The 16,238-nt window shown below is 36.5% G+C and overlaps 1 protein-coding gene across 1 annotated transcript in view; it reads right to left on the bottom strand.

The window, feature by feature from the left end:
• The window catches only part of LOC111151823 (src kinase associated phosphoprotein 1), a 278,085-nt gene that overhangs the window by 243,008 nt on the left and 18,839 nt on the right, over positions 1–16,238 (bottom strand). The window contains exon 2 of the mRNA XM_022510039.1: positions 1,150–1,255. Coding sequence (XP_022365747.1) covers positions 1,150–1,255 — 106 coding nt within the window. The remainder of the gene's footprint in view (positions 1–1,149; positions 1,256–16,238) is intronic.

Below are 16,238 nucleotides of genomic sequence, written 5' to 3'. Positions count from 1 at the left end.
TCCCCAGTTGCTGAGTAAAAGTGACGCTTAATTAGCCAGCAGGAAAGATCGATTAAGATCCAGCAGGGCATCTTGTGAGGTTGTCTCACATTTCTGGAGGGAATAGGTTCTGGCTGTGCCCTTCCAAAAGACAAAATTCCCTGCTTCTAAGGAGTTTCAGTGAGGTTTCTAATGTAGATGCTCAGATCAGTCAGGCACACAAATTAAATCCCAGTCATAACCCTAAAGATGTTCTCTCTTTTCCAAGAGTGCTTAGTCCAAACATTCCGAACCACGTTGCCACAGGGTTGAGAAAGCTTAAAATTACATTCAACTTATCCCCAATTCTCGTTCAGTTGCTGTAACTCAAGCAAAAAGTGGCCAGGAAATATATTATAAAAGAAAAATTTTATTTTATTTTTCTCTCCCTAGAAAGTATATGTATCTGCCAGATGCTCACATTCTAAAAGGCACAAATTAGGTCAGGACCTCTTATTTTAAAAAATCAGTGAGTATGATACTCCAAGCCAGTCTGAGACTAAAACATTCCAATATGGTCAAAGAATCAACTAAGTATGGTTCAAGCTTTCTATCAGGGAAGGAGTTGTGGAAGTAAATCAGAACCAAAAATTATAACAAAACTCAATTCTCTTGGGGAGCCTGGGTGGCTCAGTAGGTTAAAGCCTCTGCCTTTGGCTCAGGTCATGATCCCAGGATCCTGGGATCAAGCCCCGCATGGGGCTTTCTGCCTACTTGTGATCTCTGTCTGTCGAATAAATAAAATCTTAAAAAAAATACTAAAAAAAAAATCAATTCTCTCTAACTGCCTAACATCTTCCCTTTGGTAGTTTGGACAAGAATAAATGTTTAGCTTTTCGCACATTTTGCAAAAACATTTAATAAAGATGAACATAACAATCTAAAGCTAAAAGCAGATTCATTATCATAAGATACATAATTATGAAAATGTTTTTATTTTGGTAAGCTAACTACACTAACCATGCCTGCCTACCTCCAATTCAACTCGGTAAAAATTTATTAAGTCTCTGTCAAGGATAAAGAACTATGATAAGTGTGTCCTGCCTGGTTAATTGATACACTATGAAAGTAGATTTTACTGACTATGAATTCTTTCAAAGCTGACACGAAATGGACCCAGTTTATACAAACCTAGTTTTGACTTGCTGGAAGCCCCGTAGAATGTGGTCTCTGTGGTCCCTCGCAGTAGCACTAAGATTTTCATTCCGCAAACCTTCCCCCAAAAACTCCTCAGCATCTAAAAGAAAAAGAAAGTTGATCAACAGAAAAGAAGTATTAAGGGAGAAATAGGAAAATCTGAAGGATTAAGAAATGGGTATTATTTTCTGTTTAAAAATTTTAAAGTTGCAAAGCAATGTGAATGTACTTAATACCACAGAACTGCATATTTACTAATGGTTAAAACAATAAATTTTATGTTATGTATATTTTACCTTAATAAGAAATGAATAAAACTTTAAGTAGGACTCTAAGCGATGTCTTCTGATGATCCAAGACCCTGCTATAAATTTGGGATGCTAATGCACTTACTAATCACAAAAAATAACCTTTTCTAAACCATTTCAAAGAAACATGAAAATGTTCATTATCTCTGATGGCAGAGGAGAGACTGTCAATCTCCTAACCCTATAAATATTACAAACCAGTCACAGAAGGTCACAGGCCAACAGAAGCGAGAAAGAAACACCAGTAAATAGAGCTGAAATAAAAAATAGAGCTGAACTACAAAGTCAGGAACAAAAAGGGCAGGCATTCAAAGAAGAAAAATTAATTGGCAAATGCATCATCAATGAAAATGACAATGCAACCAAGTGAAGGAACTCACATGGAAAAGAAAAATGTGTCCAAGAGAAGGAAACTGCAATTAATGTGAACATATATTATAAAATAGGGACATGATAGAAATATATAATATGAAACAAATCATGTTATGTTGAAAGAAGTGAGGGGCATCTAGATATTTTCAAAGGCAAAGTACATTGATAATGATTACAATTGCCAGAAACACCAGCTACATACTTTATTATGCAAAAAAGGGTTATTGTCCCTAAAAAGTATATAAATGACACAGTCAAAATTTCCCACCTCCAAAAGCAGTGCATACCATATACAACAGTGTCACATATGCTATCAAAATAATGTTATGAATTTATACAGTTGGGTTACATAGGCATGGTAAAAAATTTGTTTTACATTCATACCATTCAATACCACCAAAACAGCAACAACAACAAAACCCTAGATAACCAACACCAGTGCTTTTGATGAGGTATAAATTTCGAAAATTAACAATTTCACGGAAGACCACCATCAGCTTCCAAGACTTACATGGAAGTAATGTAGTCAAGAGACATTACTTAAAGGAACCCATTAAATGACAAATGCAAGAGACATGTATTGCATTTGTCATTTAATGGGTGCCTTTAAAATCCTCTGAAGGCTAAAGAATGAGGAGATGGGAAGTTGAATTAAAAGATAAAAATAAACACTACCCAAAATTCAATGAACGCAACAATACACCTATTAATAAAGGACAAGGGCCCCATGATCATCTCAGTAGAGGCAGAAAAAGCATCTGACAAAATTCAAGATAAAAAATACGCAGCAAACTAAGAATAGAAGGAAACTTACTCAGCCTGATAAAAAGCAGCTACAAGAAAATCCCATAGCTAACATCATACTTAACGGTCAAAGACTGATGCTTTCCCTTTCTTTCTAGCATCAGAAACAAAACAAGGATGTCTGCTCTCACCATGTATACTCAACATGATGCTGGTGCTACCCATAAAATAGTCCAGATTAGAAAAGAAGAAGTGCAACTATCTCTACTTGCAGATTATACAATATTATATATAGAAAACCCACTAAAGGGGTTTTTAGGGACCCACTAAAAAACTACTAGAACTAATAAACAGATTCAGTAAGTTTGCAAAATACCAGATTAATATACAGAAACAACTATAGAGTAACAACGAACAAAACAAAAATGAAATTAGAAAAAGTCCACCTAAAATTGCATAATACAGAATTAAATATTAGAAATAAATTTAACAGAAGTGGCACAAGATTTAAACTCTAAAAATTGCAAAAAAAAATTGTTGAAGGAAATTAAAGATCTAAATAAATGGAAAGACATCCATGTTCAAAGATGAAAAGACTTACTGTTGTTTGTTTGTTTTTTAAAGATTTTATTTATTCATTTGAGAGAGAAAGTGAGGGGGAGAAGGTCAGAGAGAGAAGCAGACTCTCTGTGGAGCTGGAAGCCTGATGTGGGACTCGATCCGAGACTCCAGGATCATGACCTGAGCCTGAGCGAAGGTGGTCGCTTAACCAATTGAGTCACCCAGGCGCCCCAAGACTTAATATTGTTAAGATGGCAATATTCCCCAAATCGATCTAAAGATTTAATGGAATCTCTATAAAAATCACAATTGGCTTTTTTGCAGAAATTGATATACTAATCCTAAAAGTCATTTGAAAATTCAAGGGACCCAGAATAGCCAGAACAATTTTGAAAATGAAAAACTCTGGAGGATTCACATTTTCTTTTTTTAAAGATTTAATTTATTTATTTGAGAGATAATAGGGGGTAGGGAGTGAGAGAGAAAGAGCACAATTAGGGGGAGGCAGGGAGAGGGACAGGGGGAGAGGGAGAAACAGACCCCCACTGAGCAGGGAGCTCAATGTGGGACTTGATCCCAGGACTGTGGGATTATGACCTGAGCCAAAGGCAGACACTTAACCAACTGAGCCAACCAGGTGCCCCAGGATTCGTATTTTCTGATTTCAAAACTTACTACAAAATTGCAGTAATCAAGACAATATAGTACCAGCATAAAGACAGATACATAAATCAAAGGAGTAAAATTGAAACTTCAGAAATAGGCCTTCACATTTATAGTCAATAAATTTTTGACAAGGATGCCCAGACAATTCAATAGGAAAAGAAATAGTTTTTTCAACAAATGTTCTAGAACTGCTGAATATCCTCATGCAAAACACTGAGGTTGGATCCCCACCTCACACAGCATACAAAAATTAATGCAACCTGGATCAAAGATCTAAATGTAAAATATGAAACTACAAAATTCTTAGAAGAGAACAAGCATAAATCCTTGTGACATTGGATTAGGTAATATTTCCAAAATTCGGTATCTTAGATGCAATGCTGAAAGAACAAGCAACAAAAGAAAAAAGAAATTGGACATCAAAAATTTAAAAACTATTGTGCTTCAAAGGATGTCAACAAGAAGTGAAAAGACATCCCATATGAGAAAATATTTGAAAATCATATAGCTGATGAGAGATTTATATGAAGAATATATAGAGAACGCTTACAACTCAACAATAAAAAGACAACCAATTCAATTTCAAAATGAGCAGAGGATCTGAACATTTATCTAAAGAGAATATACCAATGGCCAACAAGCATGTGAAAGAATGATCAACATCAACTGTCATCAGGAAAATCCAAACCCAAACCACAATGAGATGCACTTCACAGTGACTAGGATGACTATGGTCAAATATATGGACAAAAGTGAATGCTGTCAAGGGCCTTGGGTGGCTCAGTGGGTTAAGCCTCTGCCTTTGGCTCAGGTCATGGTCTCAGGGTCCTGGGATCGAGCCCCACGTCAGGCTCTCTGCTCAGCAGGGAGCCTGCTTGCCCCTCTCCCTCTGTCTGCCTCTCTGCCTACTTGTGATCTCTCTCTGTCAAAGAAATAAATAAAATCTTTTTAAAAAAATGAATGCTGTCAAAGATGTAGAAAAATTGGGACTCTCATATTTTGCTGTTGGGAATGTAAAATGGTGTCACTGCTTTGTGAAACAGTCTTACAGTTCCTCAAAATGCTAAAGAGAGGGTTACCATATGACCCAGTAATTCCACTACTAGATATAACCCAAGAAAATGAAAACAAGTGTTCATAGCAGCATTATTCCTTTTTTTAAAAGATTTTATTTATTTATTTGAGAGAGAGAGAGAATGAGAGAGAGAACAAAAGGGGGGAGGGTCAGAGGGAGAAGTAGACTCCTCACTGAGCAGGGAGCCCCATGCGGGACTCGATCCTGGGACTCCAGGATCAGGACCTGAGCCGAAGGCAGCTGCTTAACTGACTGAGCCATCCAGGCGTGCCATCAGCATTATTCTTTTTTTTTTTTTTTAAAGATTTTATTTATTTATTTGACAGAGAGAGATCACAAGTAGGCAGAGAGGCAGGCAGAGAGAGGGAGAAGCAGGCTCCCTGCCAAGCAGAGAGCCTGACGCGGGGCTCGATCTCAGGACCCTGATATCATGACCTGGGCCGAAGGCAGAGGCTTAACCCAGGCACCCCCATCAGCATTATTCTTAATAGCCCATATGTTCTTTCCCACTTGGGAAAGAACCCAAATGTCCATCAACTGATGAATGGATAAATCAAATGTGATGTATCTATACAATGGAATATTATTCACCAATAAAAAGAAATGAAATGCTGATACATGCTACAATATAGGTGAATCTCTGAAATTGTTATGGTAAGTGAGAGAAACTAGCCACAAGGTCCAATTGATTATATAAATCAATTTACATGAAATATACAGAATAGGCAAATCTATAGAAACAGAAAGTAGATTAGTGGATGCCTACAGCTGCAGGAGGGAGGGGGGTTGGGGAGTGAAGGCTAAGGATTTCAAGTTTTCTCTTGAGATAATGAAAATGATCCCAAATTTGCTGTAGTGATAATTGCAAAACTCCGTGAATATACTAAAAGCCATGAATTGTACACTTTAAAGGGTAGGTTGCATGGTATATGAACTGTATCTCAATGAAGCTATTAAAACTGAAAGAAAGAAAAGAAAAGAATAGAAGGAAGGAAGGATGAACGAACAACAACTGTACATATCTTTCTGAACTTTCAAAATTGAAGGAAAATGAAAACATCCCTCAAGGACTCAGACAAAAAAAATAATAAGTTGCCTACAAACAACAGAGTCAAAATGGCCTCTCCACAAAATAAGCATCAGAAGATGAAAGTTTTACAGAGTTTTAAAGGAAAAATTCTGTGTTTAAGAATAAAATCAGAACTTAATGTTAAAAAGAGTAAACAAATCCCTCCACACCTAGACATTGAAAACACACTCCTACATATGTCATGGGTCAGAGAGGAAATACAAAACTACAATTACAACCTACCAAGAAGACAGACTGAATAAAATATTATATAACTGGCATTCAGCAAGACAGAAGAAAGATAAATTAAGGAGTCGATCCCATTTACAATTGCACCCAAAACCATAAGATACCAAGGAATAAACCTAACTAAAGAGGCAAAGAATCTGTACTCAGGAAACTATAAAGTACTCATGAAAGAGATTGAGGAAGACACAAAGAAATGGAAAAACATTACATGCTCATGGATTGGAAGAACAAATATTGTGAAAATGTCTATGCTACCTAAAACAATCTACACATTTAATGCAATCCCTATCAAAATACCATCAATTTTTTTCAAAGAAATGGAATAAAAAATCCTAAAATTTATATGGAACCAGAAAAGACCCCAAATAGCCAGACGAACGTTAAAAAAGAAAGCCAAAGTTGGTGGCATCACAATTCCAGACGTCAAACTCTATTACAAAGCTGTAATAATCAAGACAGTATGGTACTGGCACAAAAACAGATACATAGATCAAAGGAACAGAATAGAGAGCCCAGAAATAGACCTTCAACTTTATGGTCAACTAATCTTCAACAAAGCAGGAAAGAAAGTCCAATGGAAAAAATGTTTCCTCAACAAATGGTATTGGAAATATTGGACAGCCACATGCAGAAAAATGAAACTAGACCATTTCCTTACACCACACACAAAAATAGACTCAAAATGGATGAAACACAATGTCTCACATTGAGACAGGAATCCATCAAAATCCTTGAGGAGAACACAGGCAGTAACCTCTTCGACCTCAGCCGCAGCAACTTCTTCTTAGAAACATTGCCAAAGGCAAGGGGAGCAAGGGAAAAAATGAACTACTGGGACTTTATCAAGATCAAAAGCTTTTGCACAGCAAAGGAAACAGTCAACAAAACCAAAAGAAACAGAATGGGAGAAGATATTCACAAATGATGTATCAAATAAAGGGCTAGTATCCAAAAATCTATAAAGAACTTATCACACTCAACACCCAAAGAACAAATAAACCAATCAAGAAATGGGCAGAAGACATAACAGACATTTCTGCAAAGACATCCAGATGGCCAACAGACACATGAAAAAGTACTCAACAGCACTGGACATCAGAGAAATACAAATCAAAACCACAAGGAGATACCACCTCACATCAGTCAGAATGGCTAAAATTAACAAGTCAGGAAATGACAGATGCTGGCGAGGATCAGAGAAAGAAGAACCCTCCTACACTGTTGGTGGGAATGCAAGCTGGTGCAGCCACTCTGGAAAACAGTATGGAGGTTCCTCAAAAAGTTGAAAATAGAGCTACCCAATGACCCAGCAATCGCACTACTGGGCACATACCTAAAGATAAAAATGTAGTGATCCGAAGGGGCACGGCACCCGAATATTTAGAGCAGCAATGTCCACAATAGCCAAACTATGGAAAGAATCTAGATGTCCATCAGTAGATGAATGGATAAAGATGATGTGGTATATATATATAATGGAATACTATGCAGCCATCAAAAGAAATGAAATCTTGCCATTTGCAACAATATGGATGAAACTAGAGGGTATTATGCTGAGTGAAATAAGTCAATCAGAGAAAGAATTATATGATCTTTCTGATATGAGGAATTTGAGAGGCAGGGCGGAGGGTTGGGGGGGCTAGGGAAGGAAAAAATCAAACAAGATGGAATCAGGATGGAGACAAACCATAAGAGACTCTTAATCTCAGGAAACAAACTGAGGGTTGCTGGGGGGTGGGGGAGTAGGAATAGGGTGGCTGGGTTATAGACATTGGGGAGGGTATGTGCTATGGTGTGTGTTACGAAATGTGTAAACCTAATGATTCACAGACCTGTACCCCTGGGGCAAATAATATGTTACTAAAAAGAATTTTTTAAAAAAGTTATAACCAGCATTGTGCTGACAAATTCACAGACTTAAGTGTTTCCAGTATTAAATAAGATTAAAAACACCAAACTCAAGAAATCAGAAAAGAGCAATAAAACAAGCCTATGGAAAATAGGAAGATGGAAACAATAAAGATAAAAGCAGAATTAATAAATCAGAAGAGTGGCTAACAGTGCTCTATGGAGTCACAACCCTCTGATAAGGAAGAGAAAGAGCAGGTCAAGTGAAAGGGACTCTGGGAAACTCCCTTCCTCCCCTATGCCTTAATCACAAGCCCTTGGCTTTTATCTATCTATTTATATACTGTGATTTCATGTGAGACGTTAATTTTGAAAAAGGTTCCATTGTACAACTTAGTGGTTAAAAACCACTGACCTTAAAAGCAATGAAAAAAAAAGTATAAATGCTAAATAAGCATTTAACAGGCGAGTTTTCAGAGGTGAGGGGGAAATCCAATAAGTTGATAAAGTATTAGCATATATAATCAAGGAAAAGGGAAAGAAAGCACAAATATACAGAACTGAAGGAGAATAAAAGGCAGCAACAACAAATACAGGAATCCTAATAAGATAATGAAACATTTCATAAAGTTGGTGAGATTTCAAGTTATTTAAATTTTCTTCTTCATGCTTTTATATAATCTGCATCTTATTATATTGGGTATCATTTTTCCCCTTAGAAAGTTCATTTTCAAAAATAAGGGCTTATGTAAACAAAATAAAATGCCAATGTAAATAAATTTGAAAACCGCCATGAAACAATTGCCAAGAAAAATATAGATTTCTAAAACTGATATGAGAAATAGAAAACCTGAATCCTGAAAAAGCTAATAACTAGGGAAAAGAAGAAAAGTTAGTCAAATTGTTAAAAAAAAAAAAAAAAAAACCAGTTCAGATTCATATAGTTGTATGGATATCTTTCAAACTTTTAAATAATAAATCATTCTCATTCAACATAAACTATCCCAGTGCACAGAAGAGAATGCTTCTTGGGATGCCTGAGTGGCTCAGATAGTTAAGCGTCTGTCTTCAGCTCAGGTCATGGTCCCAGGGTCCTGGGATCGAGTCCCACATTGGGGTCCCTGCTCAGTGGGGAACCTGCTTCTTCCTCTGGTTGCCACTCCCCTGCTTGTGCTCTCTCTGACAAATAAATAAATAAAATCTAAAAAAAAAAAAAAAAAGAAGAGAATGTTTCTTTAATCATTTGCTATAAGCCTGCATAACCCTAGGTCTAAAAGGGCATAAAAAAGGAATCAGTTTAAAGTTAATATAGAGGGGCACCTGGGTGGCTCTGTCATTAAGCGTCTGCCTTCAGCTCAAGTCATGATCCCAGAATTCTGGGATCGAGCCCCACATCAGGCTCCCTACTCCACGGGAGGCCACTTCTCCCTCTCCTACCCGCCCCCCACCCCCCACCTGTGTTCCCTCTCTCACTGCATCTCCCTCTATCAAATAAGTGAATAAAATCTTTTAAAAAAATAAAGTTAACATAGATACAAAAATCCTAAGTAAAGTACTAGTAAGTCAGACTTAGCAGTACATTAAAATATAACATGAAATGTATCTTGGGAATTTAAAGTTGTTTGAATATTATTGATGTATTATATATTTATTTAGTAGTTTAAAAAAGAGATCTATACAAGCAGGTTGATAAATGGCAAAAACCTTGCCTGATGATATTTATTATCTATTTGTGACAGAACTGTATGAAATAGAAGTAAAAGAATACCTACTTTATATATATGACATTTATGCCTGAAAAACCAAAGTCATTATCATTAAAGAACAAGATTGGTTTGTCAGCTATTCCCACTACTAATTAGTATTGTTCTGGAGAAAAAGAAGCTGAAGAAGGAAAAAAATTATCATTATGTCCAGATATTATAACCAAATGTACACAACCTTAAAACTATGAACTTGAAAAGTTTTAGGAATTTTAAGAATTTGGTAGGGTAGCCAGAAGGTAAATATTTTAAAAATCAGTAGCTTTTTGGGGTGCCTGGGTGGCTCAGTGGATTAAAGCCTCTGCTTTCTGGCCTGCATTGGGCTCTCTGCTCAGCAGGGAGCCTGCTTCCCTTCCTCTCTCTCTCTCTGCCTGCCTTTCTGCCTACTTGTGATCTCTATCTGTCAAATAAATAAACTAAATCTTTTTAAAAACAATCAGTAGCTTTTTAGGTATAATAGAATAACTTGTGTTGGACTAACTTTTGTACAGATAGGAACTGTCCACAAAATATTTAAAAACAACAATTTCAAGGCACCAAACAGTAGCCAAAAGCAGTCAGAAATTTAAAGGTTTGATCCCTGAAAGAAAGGAACTGCAGAGTGAGACTTGCATTTTTATAGCTTTTCATCTAAGGGTACAACCAGACCTTGTAAGGTGGAGTAGCTGAGAAGTAATATCAGGCAAAGCTTAGTGGAATGTGGGACAACACCAAATGCCATTACTTAGATTTATTTGGTGTCCCAGAAGAGCAGAAAGAGAATGGGTCCAAAAATAAAAAAAAATTAAGAAGAAAAAATAGCTAAAAATTTCCCAAGTTTGATAAAACAATGTCAATTTACATATTCAAGAAGCTCAACAGACATCAAATAAGATAAATACAAAGAAAATTAAATATAGGTACATTATAGTCATACTGCTGAAAACAAAAGATAAAGAGAAAAATTTCAAAGAAGACAGAGAAAATAACCCATTATATATAGAAGAATAAGAATAGGAATAAGAGTGACTTTTCATCAAAAATAATGGAGGCCAGAAGACACTGGAATGACATCTTTAAAGTGCTGAAAAGAGAAAGAAAAAAAATAAAATAAAATCAAACCCGTCGATCTGGAATTCTATATCCAGTGACAGCAGTCATCACAATGTGAAGGCAAAATAAAGACATTTTCCAGATAAATAAAAAAGGAGAAAATTTTTTGCTAGGAAAATTGCACTGAAAGTAATCTAAAAGAAATTCATTGAGATGAAGGACATAGGCACCAGTGGGAAACTCAGATCAACAGGAGCACCAAAATGTTAAGTATGTGAGTATATATAAAACATTATCACCTTTTTCCCCTTCTTAATTTCTTCAAAAGAAAACTGGCAATTTAAAGCACAAATACTACCTTTTGTAGTTTATAACATATGTACTTGTAAGATATATGGCAACAATAGAACAGAGGATGGGGAGGTGGATAAATGGAAGCCATTTAGTGGTATAATATTAACTCTAAGTGGACCGTGACAAGTTTAGGATATTGTAATCACTGGAGCAAAAGTAACAAACAAAAGAAAGAGGTACAGATTTTTAAAATAGAGAAATTGGAATACTAAAAAGCATCTGATTAATTTTTAACAAGGCAATTGTAACCCAAAAATGTGGCAATTAGAAAAAGTAAATGGTAGACCCTAAATCCATTCACTACAATAATTATATTAGATGTAAATGAACTAAACACTTTAATCAAAAAGCAGAGAATGTCTGGGGTGTCTGGGTGGCTCAGTCAGTTAAGTGTTGGACTCTTGATCTCAGGGTCTTGAGTTCAAGCCCTACACTGGGCTCCACATGCCCAGTGTGGGACCTAATTAAAAAAAAGAGAGAGAGATGTTTGACTGAGTAAAATGCATTATATGCTGTCTATGAGAAACATACTTCAAATATAAAGCCACAAATGACTGAAAAGAATGGAAGTGACAAAGAAGCAAACAGCTAGCATAAGGATGGCTATTTTAATTTCAGACAAAGTAGACTTCAAGAACAAGAGTATTAGCAGGGATAAAGAAGGATATTAATTTTCCTTAAGGGCCAAGTCATAAGGAAGATATAATCATAGATGTATACACACATAACAAGAGATTTACAGAATACTTGAGGAAAACTTCTACAGGACAAAAGTGAGGAAAATATATGTCTACAATCATAGCTGGGGATTCTACCACCACTTCTTTCAGAAATAAAACAACAACTAGACAAATAATCACTAAGGAGATAGAGAACTGAACAACACTATAAACCACTTTGACCTAATTGACATCCATAGGATGAAATATCCAACAACTGCAGAATATACCTTTTTAAAAATTTTTATTTATTTTTTATAATACAATTTTAAGGGAAATATACTTTTATTTTTTTATTTTTATTTTTTAAAGATTTTATTTATTTATTTGACAGAGAGAGACATGGTAAGAGAGGGAACACAAGCAGGGAGAGTGGGATAGGGAGAAGCAGGCTTCCTGCCGAGCAGACAGCCTGATGGAGGGCCTGATCCCAGGACCCTGGGATCATGACCTAAGCTGAAGGCAGCCGCTCAATGACTGACCCACACAGGTGCCCCAAAATATATCTTTTTTTAAATGGACAAGGAATGCTCACCAAAATGTACCTTATTCTGGGCCATAAAATAAGTCTTAATAAATGCCATAAGTCTAAAACCTTACAGAATATGTTCTTCGACACGAAAGAGTTAAGTTAGAAATTAGTAAAAATGAGATATCTAAAAAGCCTCAACAATCTGAAATAATATAAACCAAAGAAGAAATAGCTTTTTTTAAATAAACTGAATATTTCAAACTGAATGACTATAAAATACAACATAAATTTATAAGATTTATAGATTCTGGGACGCCTGGGTGGCTCAGTTGGTTAAGCGGCTGCCTTTGACTCAGGTCATGATCCCAGCGTCCTGGGATCGAGTCCCACATCGGGCTCCTTGCTCAGCGGGGAGCTTGCTTCTCCCTCTGCCTCTGCCTACCACTCTGTCTGCCTGTGCTCATGCTCGCTCTCTCGCTCTCTCTCTAATAAATAAATAAAATCTTAAAAAAAAAAAAGATTTATAGATTCTTGTGCTTCAGGGAAATGTATAGTTTTAAATGTTCATGATAGAGAAGAAGGACATTTTGAAATCAATGGTCTAATTTTCCACCTTAAGAAAATAGAAAAATAGGGCCACCTGGGTGGCTCAGTGGGTTAAGCCTCCGCCTTCAGCTCAGGTCATGATTTCAGGGTCCTGTGATCGAGCCCCGCATTGGGCTCTCTGCTCAGCTATCTATCTGATATCTATCTATCTATCTATCTATCTATCTATCTCTGCCTGCCTCTCTGCTACTTGTGATCTCTATCTGTCAAATAAATAAACAAAATCTTAAAAAAAATAGAAAAAAATAGATTAATAAAAGTAGATTAAATCCCAAGTAGAAAAAAGAAAATAATAAAGATAAGGGCAGAAATCGGGGCACCTGGGTGGCTCAGTGGGTTAAGCCTCTGCCTTCGGCTCAGGTCATGATCTCGGGGTCCTGGGATTGAGCCCCGCATCAGGCTCTCTGCTCAGCAGGAAGCCTGCTTCCTCCTTTCTCTCTGCCTGCCTCTCTACTTGTGATCTCTGTTTGTCAAATGAATAAAATATTTTAAAAGAAAAAAGATAAGGGCAGAAATCAATTTTTTTGTTGTTGTTTGTTGGTTGTTTTTTTAAAAGACCAATAGATTTGGGGTGCCTGGGTGGCTCAGTGGGTTAAAGCCTCTGCCTTGGGCTCAGGTCATGATCCCAGAGTCCTGGGATCGAGCCCCGCATCAGGCTCTCTGCTCAGCAGGGAGCCTGCTTCCTCCTCTCTCTCTGCCCGCCTCTCTGCCTACTTGTGTCTGTCAAATAAATAAATAAAATCTTTAAAAAAAAAAAACAAAACAATAGATTTGATGAACCCCTAACAGGTTTATCAAGATCCATCAAGGGAAAAAAAGGGAAACACAAATTACCAATATTGGGAATGAAGAAGGGATATTAAGGAAAAAACTCACAGAATTTAAAAGAATAATAAGGGAATATTATCAACACCTTTTTCCAATAAATTTGACAATTTAGATTAAACTGACAAACTTCTTGAAAAGCACAATTTACCAAAAGGTATACAAGATGAAATACAAAATCCAAATAGCCCTGTATCTATAAAAGAAATTGAATGCATAGTTTTAAAAAGCCTTTTCAGAAAGAAAAGTCAGGTCCAGATGATTTCACAAGTTAATTCTATCAAACATTTAAGGTAGAAATAATACCAATCTTACACAAACTCATAGGGTGAACACTTCCCAGTTCATTTTATAAAACCAGCATAACTCTGATACCTAAACTTGCTAAAGATATTAAAAAGAAAATTACAGATCAGTGTATAATACATTCACCTTTCAGTTCAGAAGGTAATGCTATTCACAGTGAATGTGATCTAAACACACTACTCACCACTGAAGAAAGAGAATTTTTTTTTTAAGATTTTACTTATTTATTTGATAGATATTACAAGTAGGCAGAGAGGCAGGCAGAGAGAGAGAAGTGGGGGAAGCAGGCTCCCTGCTGCGCAGAGAGCTGGATGCAGGGCTCGATCCCAGGACCCCGAGATCATGACCTGAGCCAAAGGCAGAGGCTTAACCCACTGAGCCACCCAGGGGCCTCAGGAAAGAGGATTTAAATGTCCCTCAGTATATTACCTCCCTCATTTAACCAAGCTTACCACTCTATCCAATGGGTTTTCTGTTAAGTGATCCACCTCTTTTTTTTTTTCTTTAATATTTTCTTTATTTTTTTGAGGCGCAGGAGCAGGGGCAAGGGAGAGGGAGAAGCAGGCTCCCTGCTGAGCAAGGAGCCCAACATGGGCCTGGATCCCAGGACTTCAGGATCATGACCTGAGCAAAAGGCAAGATGCTTACCCAACTGAGCCACCAAGCACCCGTGATCAACCTCTTTAAAACAAAATCATTTCTAAAATATAAATATCGTATCACACCACAACAGGAGACACTGGCCTCTCTATGAAGCAGATACTACTGTCGCATTTTCTGAATGAGAAAACAAAGGTTAAAAAAACTTGTTTCTGGGGCACCTGGGTGGCTCAGTTGGTTAAGTGTCTGCCCTTGGTTTAGGTCATGATCCCAGAGTCCTGGGATTGAGCCCCATGCCGGGCTCCCTGCTCAGTGGAAAGCCTACTTCTCTCTCTCTGGCTCCCCCTGCTTGTGCTCTCTCTCTCTCTGTCAAATAAATAAATAAAATATTTTTTTAAAAACTGCTCTTAGTTTCCATACCTAACGAGTGGCTCAGCCAAGATATGAACCCAAACAGTCTGGCTCCAAAGACTGAGGTCTTAATCATGACTGTGCTGCTCCTCCCAATATATTAATGTGGTAACATAATTACAGGTAAATAAATTATGGCACATCCATATATAAATACCATGCAACCATTAAAGTATTCAGATAGATCAATAGAGGGAAACAAAAAAAAAGAGAGATTGCTCAGACTTTAGAAAACAACACAAACATATTTTACCTTTCTGTCTAATAAAAAAGGTATTGCTAGGGTACTTGGGTGGCTCAGTCAGTTAAGTGCCCAGCCCTCGATTTCAACTCAGGTCATGGTCTCAGGGTCATAAGATCAAGCGCCATGTGGGGCTCTATGGTCAGCAAGGAGTCTGCCTGGGAGTCTCTCTCTCTCTCCCTCTCCCACCTGTTCTCTTTTTCTCTCTAAAATAAATAAATAAATAAATTCTTAAACAATAAATATAAATAAATAAATAAATAAATAAATAAATGAAATATTTATAAATAACTATTTATTTTTAGAAAAAATATTAACATTTATAAACAAATATTAATATTTATAAACAAATGTTAATATTTGTTTATAAATAAATATTAATGTTATAAATAAACAAAATAAATAAAATTTTCACTGTAGAAAATTTGGAAAATATAAAAATTGACATAAGGAAGAAAACTTCAATTACTTGTAACTCTACCATTCTTGCAGTTTTTTTCTCTGCTAACATGACCTTTTCATCTTCATTCACAAAAATAAGACATCAAATATTCTGAGGGTTTTATATTCAACATTGGTTATTGGTTATATTATAGATCCATATAATGAAATATTATATAGCCATGTAAGCATAATACTGTGAGAATTTTCTGAATTTTAAGGAATTCAGAAAATTCTCACAGTATATATATTTTTTTTTTAAAGATTTTATTTATTTATTTGACAGAGAGAGATCACAAGTAGGCAGAGAGGCAGGCAGAGAGAGAGAGGGAAGCAGGCTTCCTGCTGAGCAGAGAGCCCAATGCGGGACTCGATCCCAGGACCCTGAGATCATGACCTGAGCTGAAGGCAGCGGCTTAAC

Source organism: Enhydra lutris, unplaced genomic scaffold (genome assembly GCF_002288905.1).
Source record: "Enhydra lutris kenyoni isolate GAN:26980312 unplaced genomic scaffold, ASM228890v2 scaffoldscaffold26, whole genome shotgun sequence".
NCBI classification, from domain to species: Eukaryota; Metazoa; Chordata; class Mammalia; order Carnivora; family Mustelidae; genus Enhydra; species Enhydra lutris.
The sequence above is the reverse complement of the archived record's forward strand: the minus strand, read 5'-3'. Positions and strand labels throughout refer to the sequence as shown.